At 39.4% G+C, this 14,556-nt stretch overlaps 1 protein-coding gene across 2 annotated transcripts in view; it reads left to right on the top strand.

Moving 5' to 3' along the window:
* Positions 1-13,188, top strand: part of LOC145445892 (uncharacterized) — a 30,071-nt gene extending 16,883 nt beyond the window's left edge. The window contains exon 6 of one of the 2 annotated variants that reach the window (XM_080324049.1): positions 11,907-13,188. In XM_080324049.1, coding sequence (XP_080180175.1) covers positions 11,907-12,554 — 648 coding nt within the window. In that variant the 3' untranslated portion in view covers positions 12,555-13,188. Of the gene's footprint in view, positions 1-11,903 lie in introns of both variants that reach the window. The other variant, XM_080324048.1, reaches the window with a different exon arrangement.
* The last annotated feature ends 1,368 nt before the right edge of the window (positions 13,189-14,556 follow it).

Raw genomic sequence — 14,556 nt, 5'->3', positions numbered from 1 at the left:
CTCGTCTAGAGCTAGGACTACTCACTTTTCAAAACTCCCAACTAGAACTAGAACCACTCAAAAAACCAAAAGTTAGATGATCGTCAACTCAAGTATGTGCTTGTTTCGTGATAATCCGTTATTTTTCGACTAGTTCTATTATTCGCGCCGAAAATGCGACAACCGGCCGTTATTAATGATGACTCAACATTCGCGTTTGACCATGGAATCTGAACCATCTGAGTCGATTGCTCTTCACTGGGGTTCACGTGAAACCCAGGGGTTCGCGGAGTCAGTCTCGGGGGTTCAAGTTACAAACCATACTCATATACAGCACAGGTCACACTAATTAGCAGTAAATATTTATTATAATCTTCATTTTTCGCGTGTAAGTCATGGTTTTACTTGTCTTGTTCTCTTAACACTGTCGTTGATGCACAGTTCATTTTGTTCGCCGGTCTTGCACAGTAGCCTAATGTATTATATGTGTACTGTGGGGGATTTTTGTTTTGTGAAGGTCGAAAATTCGGGTTTAGCCGAAGGCTTGTAGATTAGTGTAAGGGTTCGCCAAGTTCGTAGGAAAGGTCAAGAGGCGCTGATCTAAGTCAATTGCTGGAAGACAGTTACCTATTATCATTTGCGTCAGTTGTACATACAGGGTAGTATCAAGGTATGAACACTGAACAGTGTATGTATCAATTGTATGCATCGGGGTTTCGTGGTGCAGCGTCTATTACGCCTTGACATTCTGGGCTGTTAATAGCGTTTCGATCGTACGCATGTATAAGATGCTCCTAATTTGAAAAACTCCTACTGCAGCATACGTAGAGTCGCGTAATTTCACCCCAGACTACAGTCGGCCGCTCTTGACTTTGGGCGCCATATGAGTCTAGCAACAATGTGATGACGTATTCGGACTGCGTCAAGATACGACACAGGTTTTGATGCGTTTTCTCTCCTTGCATGTAACCCGATATAGTTTGCAATCTGCTTGCCTATTACGCTTGATAATCTAATTGCTACACCTTAGATTGATGGCATTCAAAAATAGAAGGCCATATATATGTGGAGAATTATGCCTCTTGGATAAAATGTTGACAACATTCTCTCAGACTTATGAGATCGATTTTAATGTTAGTATGGTTTTGTGGCTTATCGCCGGAAGGTCTTTTGCATCACGGTCCACCAAATACACAGTGTTTACCACAAAAGGTGGTCGTATGAAACAACGTCAAACAAAATATCAGAATTGAGCCCAGGTCGAAAATGGCGGTTACACAGTTACAGACATTCAACAGCGTATCAACCTATATAATTATCAAATATCAGAATAAAATATAAACGCCCAAGTTACAAATGGCTTTGACATGAATTACAACAATGTTACACAACAATCTCAACAACGTAGGTAGTTATGTGTGAGTTATTGAGCAAATTGGCAATGCAAATATTCACTTAATTTGGCACGTTGGGCACATACGATGTTAATGTAAAATATCGAAAACGATGATCCACGGCCCAAATAATCACCAAATGGGGGGCTCGTTGTCGATGCCTCAAACTGATTTCAAATGTCCGACATCCACGCACCATTGCAGATGCCCATAAAAAGATCCCAGACAGAAACAGATAATTCTATCTCAGGATTGATCGAGAATGTATTTGATGTTGCGCCCGCTTCACGCCAGCTTGCTGAGTGCTCGCATTTTCTACGAAGCGACAAAATATGATCAAAACCAAATTCGTCTCACTCTCAGAGAAAATATTGCATTCGACGCCTTTCTCGGAAAGTCGTGTTTTCTGTGACCTGACATCTGACTATAGCAAAACGAAACGTTTCTACGTGATTGACGACATGACTGTTGCGTGGACTTGGACTTAATTTGTATGTGCCCATAATATTCCATCTTGAGTTCGGTCAAGAAACCGAGCGCTTTCCTTTGATGAAATGCGAAACGCATTGCACGTGATGTTGCCTGACAACTCTTACTTCGCATTATGACACCAAAAGTCTTTCTGGTGCTGTGCGCATGTCTGGGTTGCCGAGACCCAAATAGGTACTTTACGATGTTCTATGACAACTACTTCCTAACAATATGACGTCAATAATCTTTTTAGGTTGCCGAGACCCCGATCAGCTGAGGTTTTGTTGAAACCAAAGAGAGAGAATCTTTATTTGTCATCCGCGTAAATCAATAAAAAAGCAAATTTGGTGCAATGCGATATACAGATAAGTAAGGTATAGACGGGAGACTCGATATAACAGAATCATCGAAACCGAGTCTGCCAGGCCATAGGCATTTTACTACAGAACTCTCTAATTAATATATTCATAACTAATATATTGAATATGTCTATGCTTACCCACTCAATACAACCAAATACTCCATGATCCGTTAATTTAAACATCTCAGGCGCTTCGCGCCCTCTTCAACGATGAGGATGAAAATGGATATGACGCCCGTGTCAACTAAGAATGGATGGTTTACATAGGTATGATAAGTTTCTAACACATGATTACGGCTGCGATGACTTCCAAATGAAGATTATGAGCTTGAGCGCAAGCGTAAGTGTTGCGTTCATCGTGGGTCATCTGCGCCGGGCTGAGTGCGACGTCCTTTCGTAAACATTACAATTTGCTTAGCTGCTGAGTGCCCGGACAGACAAAATAGCCCGGTGTTGTGCCATTGCGTTACGCTTTTTCTCTCATGACTTAGTTTATGTAAAGACGAGGATTATCATCGAGCTCAACACCAACAGAACGCGTCGGTTCATTACCAGCGTGTCGGATTACAACTTCACCGTTGCTTTAACGATCATTTCCTCCGTCATCGAGAACATTCGTTTTATACGAAGGTTTCTCTGGATCTCAAGCATTGAAGAATAAATCAATCGAGGTGTTTCGGGTCGATTACATTTCAAATTAGCGCAGATCGCATCCGTTTCCTAGTAGAATTTAATACTTCCTTTCTTTGGATACCTGATTGGCGACCTTTTGCAGCGTAGCACAACTCCGGTATCAATAACGCACTAGAGTCTCTTAATTTAAGGATATGAGCAAGCAGTAAACTGAAATGAAATAGGATGTCACTTTTATCGGTGTCGATAAAATTATTTCCCATACAATCACTCGCTAACCCAATGGTTCTAAACCGGACACACACAGACACACACACACACACACACGGACCCCAAGTATTCGCTGAGCCAGCAGACTCAGGGGTTTGGAGGTGAAGACAAACACCGGACTCATACAGTAGAAGACACAATGATTCGCATCAAATATCCATGATGATATTTTTGTTTTGTTTAAAAGTCATGTTACAATAGTTTTGCACTTCTAACACTGTCGCTAATGCACATTGCACAGTTAATTTCGTGCGTCAGAATTGTATAGTAATGTATTAGATGCTTAATGCAGTAGATATTTTGTGACGTAACGGTCCGCTAGATTAGTAAAGAATAATAACCACTGCCCTAAACTATATATAAAGGGTATCGTTGATGTTACCATGACCGACACAGTGGAATTTCAGCGCAGTTTCCGTAGGTGAACTGAGTTTCAAGTATACGATGTCGAAGTGCTTCCCAAATCTACTGATTCCAGATGGTCTGCTTCAAAAGCAACATGAAGTATACGATAACGCAACCGGAATGACATGGGTAAAAGATCGAATATGCCTTCACAGAAAAGAGTGTTCGTGAACAGCACTAAATAAAACAAACAATTCCTTACACCCGTAACTTTGCGTTCTCAAAAAGCTACCGTAATTGGATTACGCCGGTTATTTTCTACGGCAAGAATGATTATATCCAACGCGATGGGTAATCGCTTTGAAAGACTTGCCGGGCGCTGGCGCATATATGATTGTGTCATTCAGGTCAGCTTATTACGGCGCGCGAGAATAGCAGATGCGGCATTTGTTCTTTACCGCGGTAATTGCGAATTAACTTTTTACTGACCTCAGGAAACGTGAAGGCAAATTCTAAGCTCTTATGACAGCAATCCAAGACACTTTCGCATTTCTTCTGCATATTTAGGAGGTAATTTTAGCTGAAATCAACTTTTCCCGACGTTTTGACTGGCCATTCAGCAATGCTGTGAGTGACAAGTGTGTGGTTGCTCAATTGACAAGACAACGAGAGAGTTTTCATTGCTTCATTGCCGCAAAATTAGCGTTGCTACCGTTAGGCAATGACTTTCCAGAGTACAAGATGTGTTTGAAGATTCTCTTGAAATGTCGCTGACGTTTACCCCTGACGAGTGTCAACCGTAAATATTCGGGTTTATTTCAATTGAAATAATAATATGAATTATTCAATAATACAATTGTTGATATGCAATGTTCTTTCCAATTCTCTGGTAGTTACCAACAATAATCCATGTCGGGTGGCAGCCAAAAATATTCGGGCTTATTTCAATATGAATATTCAGTTATATAAGTTCTGTACCTCTAAGAAACTTTTCAATAATACAAGTAATGTACATTTGATCGCTTCGCTGAACCAACAGGTTTTTTTTTGATCAGACAAACTAATGTAAAGTCCTAGTCAGCGTTTTTTTGCTGTACGAATTGCGTCATCGTTTACGGTTACCTCATCATGCCGAACTTGCTGTTAATCGCGACTGCAGGCGACGATTACAACTGTTACATTTTATTGGTGAAAATGTTTGTAGCGCACGCAAACAAAGTCGATGATTTAAATCAGCTTTGCTCACCTTTGCCCTCTTCTCACTTTGAAGCGGAGATTGTTTATCGTGTAGTGCCATTTCTGGTCTGACCTTGTGCGCTCAAATTATGGCCGCTGTCAAAATAGATTGCCCACCACAAATCATTCGTCGACAGAAACGTTGATGTAATTCAAACGCTCGCGTGATGGTGTAATGATTGTGACCCGACTGTCACCGCCGAGGTCACTTTATTGTTACCCGTAGTAATCACGTAAACGCGCTTTGCAATTGGTGCAGATTTTTAAATAATCTGGTGGCCTCGATTTACGGGTCAAACGCGGGAGTAATTTGCTTGGACATAAATTCCTACAAACAATATATCGCGTTTGCGGGTTGCTATCTATCAAATGTATTCTATTGTGTTGAATTGTGTTGCGCGATTGAGGCAGATTTTTAAATAGTGTGTGAGTGTAGTTGGCATTGTCTGTTGGCCTCAAATTACGGGTCAAACGCGAGAGTAATTTGATTGCCGATACGAATTCCTACAAACAATGCATTGCCCGATCAATTGTGTTCTATACGCGACATGATCGCGATCGCCTGGACTACGAATTATGTGACAATGAGCCAGACTTGGACAACTAGATAATTCCAATTGTCTAAATGATTAATTGGATCGACATGCCGGTAATTTAATGCTAATCTGTGAAATGTTTCTGTGCGTTCATTTTAATTCTAATCTAATTGATGGTATTGCTGTAAATGTTACAGGATGACTGTATCGTTTCAAACGAGAGAATCTTGGTGTGCGGACATTTGCCATTATCGTGCTTATCAGGATGAACTCTGATTTGACATGAACTGGACTTTATTTTTGTTTTGTTTCTCTCTAATCTGGAACTTAATTCAATTTCGAAGTTTTTGTGAATCCAGTAATTCTAATTCTAATGTAATATAGAAGAGCTGAAAATTTTCGCTCATAGTGGTCACCTGCACACTACATATTCAAAATCGAATCAGTGACGTCATATCAGGATAAGTAGATCGTTAGTGCAACATCAATCCAGATTCAGTCCATTCGCGAAAAAATTCGTGTGCGTGCGTCAATACTACGAGCAGAAATGGAACCAATTAATCCGCATGTTGTTTTAAGTTCTATTCCCACTTGACCTATCCGTGCGAAGATTTCCATCTATATGTGAGAAGCACTAAATATCATCCACGATATATGGGAAATTTCCAGCCTATATGGAAAGGAAAGGACATATTTCATTTTTGTCCTTGATGTTTTTGCGGCGTATACACCGACTAATGATATAAAATATACATACACACGATCTGTGCATATGCATACTATGAGTACATGATGTTCAATTGTGCAATGTGCATATGCCGCGGGACAAGGAAGGTGCAGATATAGCCTGTGAAGGCTTTCTAAGTCATGCACCACTCCTCCATGCTATCCCAGCAGTAATGCATGAGCGCCAAGCAGGGAAGTCTTGGATACCATATCAAGTCTTTGGTCTGACCCGGCCGGGGATCGAACCCACGACCTACCGATCAAAAAGTCGGACGCTTCACCATTACGCTATCGAGTCGGTAAACTACCGGTGTATGACGTCCTCTCAATTCGTATCTTTATATTGCAGCAGAAAATAGTTTGAAATCGAGTCGAATATAGTTTGAGACTTTTGGAGTTACAGAACTTCAATATACAATGGAATAATGTTTTCTTTATCGAAATAAACCGAATATTTTCGGCTGACACTCGTCAGGGGTAATCGTCAGCAACCATAGAATAGAATTGGAAAGAATATCGTGTAATGCATATCATAACATTGCATGCAATTGTTGATATACAGCGTTCTTTCCAATTCTCTACTAGTTGCTAACGATTACCCCTGCCGAAAATATTCGGGCTTATTTCAATATCAATATACTATATTCAATTGAATTTCTTTTTACACGCGCGATTTGATTTTCGCTTCAAAACATGCGTGCATGCTGACTAGTTTCCTTGCCATTAATTCTGACCCAACCCCAACTACACAGCCACCGATCCCGTAAAACCCCCGTAATTGCATAGTTTTGACATCGACTGGCAGATAAATCAAAATTACGGCAACGTTTTTATAATACAGATTTCGTCCTAAACGGCTCTTAAATTTCGTAAATTGGATTACGCAGAAATAAAATTTGACGAATCATGACGAATCTGACAATCCATACCCTTGCTGGTGACTAATTGTTTTCAAAACTAGAAAAATGCTAATTGTCATCGAGTCATTATGTTGAAAGGTTTTACGATCCCAAATTTCACCTTCGACAACTTAAATCTCAGTTCACGCCGATTTGAAATTGCTATAGCCCCGTGGTATACGTTGTAAAATTTCTTGTTATATAAGAACGGAAGATTGATGGCATATATTCTGGGTGCTGTGCAAATAATTATGCGATTTAGATTATTGCGTTTGACATTTCTAAGTATAGCGCGTCGCTGTCATAAGATGAAGAAATATAGCAGAATTGAGTTGCTTAATAGAAATAAATGCACTTCGAGCAGCTTCTATACCTTGAGTGCTCGCATTAATGTCGGTTGCGTAAGTTACAGCAAGCACCCAGTCTGCGATCTTAGACGCTATACAAAATTGGGAAGAGTCTAACTTTTTCGACTTTCCGTAAATTAGGAATAGGACATTGTATATTTTTGTCATTGATGTTTTTGAAGGACACCGAAGCATAATATACATACACAAACACATAGTCGGTGCATACTGCATAAGTGCATATGCATACCATCGGTGCATGCTGTGCATATGCTGATGGACAAGGAAGGTGCAGAAATAGCCTTGTAAGCCTTTCTAAAGTCTTGTACCACCCCTCCATGCTATCCCTAATATTAGTCTTGCTGTCGAAAACATGCTACCTCCAATGTTTCATATATATATATAGTCACTAGCATTGTTCAAAATTAGGAAAATCTTACAAATTCTCCGTTGTAATGTCTCATTCTATAGATTATTGATAAAAACAATGAACCAGCAAGACGCTCACAGGAAAGTCGTTAAGTTTTCTGGCAAAACGTCTGAAAGAGGCTGCCGAAGAGTGGGCGTGCGACCATATGGAATGGCGAAAAGACGAGTAATCACGATACCGCGACTCTTGATTGGCTAATCGGCTATGCTCCAGAGATTTTGGAAAACCCCAATAGTCACGTAAATGATCGCAGTCTAGTTCATCGATATTTTACTATTCCGTCAGACTTGCTCCTGTGAAATGTGACGTTTAATCAGGGGTGGTCAAAGTAGTCAGCGTTGGTACTCAAGAAAACGTAAAAGTAATTCCGTGAATTACTATACTCGAACCCAAGTATAGAAGTAGCGATTTCTAAGCCATTTCAAAACTACTCCAAGTGGAATTAGAAAATGAACGCGTGAAAATAAATCAAGTAAGCACAGTTTCAAAAAGTAGATTTGGTCGAAGGGTGAATAGTTTTAGCAGTTAATCAAAGGTGAATTCTTCCTAAATTGTTATATGTATCTTCGTGACTAACACTGTATGGTAACAATGTCACTACAAATAGGTGCAATTTTCGAAAATATATTTGTCCAGTTAAATAAGGGTTAGCCTACCTTACGTCCTCCTTTAGGAGGATATGTCCTCTTTTTTCAAGAAATAGAAATTGTCCTCCGAGGAAGCCCAGATATCCTATTTTGGCAATTCGTTCTCCTTTATAGCTTTTACAGCCAGGCGATTGTACTGATATTTGCCATAAATGACGCGGAATCTGGATTTCGACGTCAGTGACAGCAAGGATGACTAGAAATGACCTTATAGAGCGGGTCTTGCGGAAGTCGATTTGGAAAATTACCCAGATTCTCGTGCGATTTTATAAATTTTGCGATTTATAAAAAGTGTCCTCTTTCCCGGATCTCAAAATATGGTAACCGTAAGTAAAATGGAACTGAATTTTTAGGAGAATCTTTGAAATATGATATTCCGAAACATCCTTCTCGCAATGACACGTCACAAAATAACCGCTCTTTGATTTGCGACTCCTTGTGAACAACTGAAATTGTCCGCAACTCGGAACCTATTCCTGGAAACTTTTTGGTGCACGTATTTTCACAACACATGTAGCGCACTTTGGCAATTACCGTACTTGATATATTTTATACGCCACCGCACAATTTCACGAAAACACCTTTCTTTCTCTTGGGAGGACATTTCGACGTGTTGCATCGTCTCAATGTTCAGAGTGGCCACATCAAAGCCCCACAGAATCAATCTCATAGTTTGTACAAAAACAAGAGAGCTCGCAAATAATGAACATCTTTGGAATACATTTCCAGCGTTTGCGAAACACGTAATGTGTTGGTTCTGATGGTTTGGGTATTTTTGGAAACTTCATTAGACCTCCCCCGTTACCTAACGTGCACTGACGCGGGGGATCAAGGCAACGAAAGTTGTCATGTGTATATGACAACACATTAGATCTTATACTTGTGACTTTGTACTTTTTGCAACGAATAACTCAGGTATAAGAGCATGCTTTGATGACATAACACTTGCTTCTGTCAGAAAACGATATACTATATAGGAGCTTACGGTAGTAGTTTGTATGACGCACCAAGTCGCAGTATAATGCTCCAGTTAAGCTAGCAACTTCGTTTTTCTGGCACTGTGACAATTTTCTGGAACAGCGATTGGAAAGTTTATGGGTCAAGCGAGAAAGAAATCGAAGCTTTCAATGCAGCGTTTAAGGCTTAAAAATTTTCGTGACAAGCATTCGATTGCACACAATTTACACGCGCACCTTTCCAAAACAAGTCCACCGATGGATATATTTTATTTACTCTAGAAGGGTCAAGCTCATCACATTAAATGTGTGAAATGATGTTTGAAAGTGTAAATACATATAGTAGGCCTATATTGGGTTTGCATTTTCAATTGCGTACACTTTATGTTACATCAAGGGTAACGCCATTCATGCAGATAAATCGAAAGGGTTGCGGTTTTAAAATGAGGGTGTCTGATTTCAAAGACTATTTCAAGTCGTTTCGACACCTTCCTATCTTTTCATTTTATCGCGGGTTTGTGGTGTTTTGAATTGATGAAAATATTAATGAACTGATACTGTTTGAGAACCCCTGTCAATGTGACTTGAAGAAAAAAAACGATTATCCACTACAAACGCGTTTCATCGGCGATTGGAAACCGAAACTCATAACATGTCGCCCCTACATGGATGACGCGCGTATGCGACAGCAATCTATCCCGCGATGTTACGAAATCTTATCGCAATGATACGCTGGATATCCGAATACCACAATTAGGTATCGAATGTCTCTTTCCCCTCAGTGAGATGACATTTTTATTCTAAGCATATTTCAAAGTAACATTTTATTAGTAGCAATCGGTGAAAGTGCTTTCTCTGGCCTCCTATTTTCATAACCTTTTGAAAAAAATTAGAAACGTTATTCTATTAAAAAAGGGGTTTATACGGTAACCGCTATAGTTATAATGAGTGAATGATATAAATACAACATAATAATCATGATAGTACATCATTTGTCATGTAGATATGCGAAGCCAAGCTTAATATAACTTTCACTTCTTTCTTTAGCAGGTAGGGTAGACATTGTGTAAATATTAATATTAATAAATCTAAAAGTAAAACAAAGAAAGTAAACTCAAATGAAGAAGTGGCTTATTGTTGTACTATATCGTATGTTTTTTTCAATTTTAATATAGTAATTTTCTTATAGTGGATAAGACTTGGAGATGATAAATATTTTCATGCCCCTGAAAAAGGCCCCCATGTTGGGAAACCCTGCATAGCAACGCATTAATGTCATCACTAAGCAAAGGATCTCAGAATCCCATGAAATCTATCTCCGTATTATCGGTCTGTCAATCACAAGTGTTATCTCGGTCCTCATTCTTGACCGCAAATTCTGGTTTTGATGTCGCATCATGAAAATCTCTCTTCAATCCTCCGAAATTTGCGATAAGTTTTTTTTATCGATGTATCTTATGACGTGAAGATGGCTCGGCACGATAAATTAAATTTGACACCAAGAATGACTAGATACGAAATTGCATCGAAGCAGAATAAGCAAAATCAACGGAATGAAACGCGCAACGTAAAATATCTCAAAGGCATTATTACAAAATAGTCAGTACGGAGTAGAAAGGTGGGCTAAATTGGGGTTTTCCAACCTCTTGTCAATCAGTCAAGCGATGTAATGTGTCCGATTCCATTCGTTATCGTAGCATCATACGCAATGATTGATATCTCTACATTACTGTGTGAATATGACTCATTGTATTCCATGCTCGCGCGAAAAATTCATTCACTTCTAAGCTTCAAAAAAATCAATCTATCCAAAATATAAATAGCGTTGGATAGTGGCGAAACTTTCGGTATCTGTATGAGACTGCGAGTGCGAAACTCGGTTATTTGCGATCAACTTTCCCAAATAAACTTAAGTCTATTTCGCACTATTTCTAAATATATCCCCAAGTTATATATGAGTACTGAACGATCGCTGCTGCTGCGAAACCATAGTAATTATAGTGGTGCGTCAGTGTCGGATCCAACTCGTTCCTGCACTGATTAAAAAAGCTGAAAAACTTCATTTTTTAGGCAGTAAGGTTTTGCTGGTGGCAACATAACGACAAGTGGTAGAAGTGTTCAATTCGTTATAGTTTCGATGTCCGCAGTTGGCAAATGAAACTCCTCTTGTTTTATGAGGCATCTCATCTGCTGATTTGCTTGTCACTTCGCGATGAGGTTTCTATTTACGGGGTTGGGCGAAGCAAGAACAATGACCTAGCATTGATGGAGCCTTTAACTCCATTTACAGTGGGAAAATACTAATTTGTTTTGAGACCTACAACACAATTACCCAAAGGTGGTCAGTAACGGAGTACATGTACTTTGATGTTGCCTACTTGCAATACTTACTCAAGTATTCATGTTTTTTTATACTACTTCCAATGAGCTTAGGTTTTTAGTCACTATTTGCATTTTAACTTTGGATTTCGTGAAGTAGAGTTAGTTTTGAGATATGTTGAGACCATTTTCTCAGTGAAATTGTCATCAAACCTGTGCGAAATAACCCCTGTATCAACCTTGCAATGAAATCAAGTATGTATAGCTTCGAGAAGACATCTTGCAACAAATTTACAGACATCTGCGGATGAGGCTTTTTTTTGCTTCTGCTTTAACGATCTAAATTCTTTTCAGAAGCAGCCGGAGAAGGACCTCGATAAATTCGACATCTCCGAATTCCTCTCATTCGCGAACTCTTCGAGCCGAACATCCACCTCTTCCACGTCGTCAGCCTACGACAACCGAACTTCCTACAGCAGCTTCGAAGAGGATTCTTCCATGACTTCATCGCCCGTATGCGAGAGAAAGCCAGTAAAGAAAAAAGGAAACGCGAGGGAGCTGAACAACAACAGAAAAGCCGGGAACGAGATGGATATGAGGCTAGCTTGGGCGGATGCAGTGATCGTGGTTTACAGCATCTGCGATACAGAATCTTACGATTGCGCGCGCGACATCGTAAGATACACGACCGGACAGACGGTGCGAGGCCACGCTACGCGCGACAGCGATTCCTTCTTGCCAGTTTTCTTGATCGGCAACAAATCAGACTTAAGTCACAGGAGAAGGGTCGAGAGGAACTCACCCGTTTCTTTCGCGATCGAGAATGGATGCAAGGCCTGCGTGGAGCTATCGGTGTCGCGAGACTTTGAAAGAATATCCGAAGTCTTTAATGACGTGATAAGGGACATATATAGATCAAAGACTCCTTCAAAACCCGCCAAGATCAAAGCTATCGTTCGCACAGTCTCAGGGGGATTTACGCATAAACGAAACCTTTCATTGTGATACGTATCGGTGTCTGTGTCTATGCGTTATACCAAAGATGATCAGTAACGATGTACTACTTCTTTCCAAGTACTCAAGTGCTTATGTATTTTGACTACTTCCATCGCTACTTTAACAGTTTGCAGGCAAAACTACTCACTTTTTACACTCTGGATTGCAATGTAGTAAGTAAAAGTAGTCTTGGGATATGCTTGCATATCTGTTATAAGTGGAATTGTCATGAAAACTATGGGTAACAGATCATTGAAAATAAACACGTCAAAGCTTTTCAGATCTTCATTTTCTACTTCTACTTGAAGTAGTTTGACATGTCTTTGAAATGGCTTCTTCTACTTGTAATTGAGTAGGAATTTACAGCGTTACCCCTACTTCTACTTGACTAGCAATACTGACAATTTTGACCACATCTGTGTTATGTTATATACTGCCGTCTATTTTTATCCGAGCACTTTCTTACCGTCAATGGTGGTTCGTTTTCACTATCTTGCACTTTAAATCAGTGATTTTTATTTGTGTTTTAAGGTGAAGTTCAATTGTAGCAATATATGTCAGAATTTTTGTCGACGAATACTATTCCGTGTGCCTTAAAATTTGATTTCATAAATAGAAATTCTATATATAAGGCGCATGGAAAGTTCTCTGTTGAAACTTGTGAGGAATTGCGTTGAGACGTAAGGTTACTGAATACGTATACAACGGACTGCACGTCAAGATTGATAGACATGTTCATGCACTATATTTGAGGATTTGATATATATTATATCTGCACTTCGACGAACATTCATCCCTTTCTACAATATAAAAAGAGTTGAACAGTTGGAACAGAGTTGGAATACTGGAAATTTTTCAGCTTTTACAAATCAAATTATATTTAGAATGAATTCGCAAAAACGCGGAACTTGAATTTAAATCCTTGTTAAAAAGAAATACAACAAAAATCAAGTTCACTTAACATCAAATCAGAGTTCATTATCGTATACGTATGACAATGGCAAATGCCTGTACAACAAGCTTCGCTCGTTTCGCATTATACAGTTTTCAAGAAAAGAAGAAATAAGATTACTATTGAAATGAAAGCATAGAAATATTTCACAAATTAGATTAGGATCAAAACACCGGTATGTCGCACTAATTAGAACAGCTGGAACAACTAGATAGTTGTGGATGTCTAAATAGACGATCTATAGTTGTTCAAGTTTGGATGGACTCGGGAATCTCTTGGCTTCCATCATGATAAGAGCTTGCGATCCTTCATTCGCTCCCGAGATACTCGGAGTGAAAGAAAGCTGAAGTTCCTCATCCTCATCAACCAACATGATGATGTTCTGAGGAAGTCACATATTATAATTTATCAATGTGACCCAAAACCATATAGTCCAGGGCGCGAGGAACCCGATATATCTGCTCCTTCGCTCCATTTCACTTTCAATCTGCAACGGTGCTTCTCCTGGTTCTTAAAAGCAGCCCGTCATCGCACTCTTTGTTGTGACATGCTTTGTTTTAAAGTTACTCTCACCATGACCGCTATTACAAGCTCGTCATCAAACGTCATTCTGACCCTGCAGGGTATTTGTATAGATTGCCACTGTCATTGTTAAGAAGTAAGCGATAACATTGTAAAAGTTGTCATAAAGTCTTTGAACAGACCCTTAGAGGAAGAAAACGTCAGTATACAATTGAATAATATATTCATATTGAAATAAACACGAATCTTCTCCGGCCAATTCTGGTCAGGGGTAATCCTCAGCAAGAAAGTTCTTTTGAATTCTCTACTATGCTGACGATTAGCCCTGACGAGTGTCAGCCAAAAATATTCGTGTTCATTTCAATATGAATATATTATCTCTTTGGATATTAAAGTCATTGACTCTTTCGCATTGAAACGCGTAGTGGGAATGTAGATAAGTTTGCAGACGAGATGCAATTGAAAGAAAGTCTTAAAGTATCCCATTTTTGTTTCGCAGGCGCGAAACGGACATTTCCATTAGAAATCGTTCTTTTT

Source organism: Botryllus schlosseri, chromosome 9, assembly GCF_051294905.1.
Source record: "Botryllus schlosseri isolate E-star chromosome 9, Bs_hap1, whole genome shotgun sequence".
Taxonomy (NCBI): Eukaryota; Metazoa; Chordata; class Ascidiacea; order Stolidobranchia; family Styelidae; genus Botryllus; species Botryllus schlosseri.
This window is presented reverse-complemented; position numbering and strand designations above follow the sequence as displayed.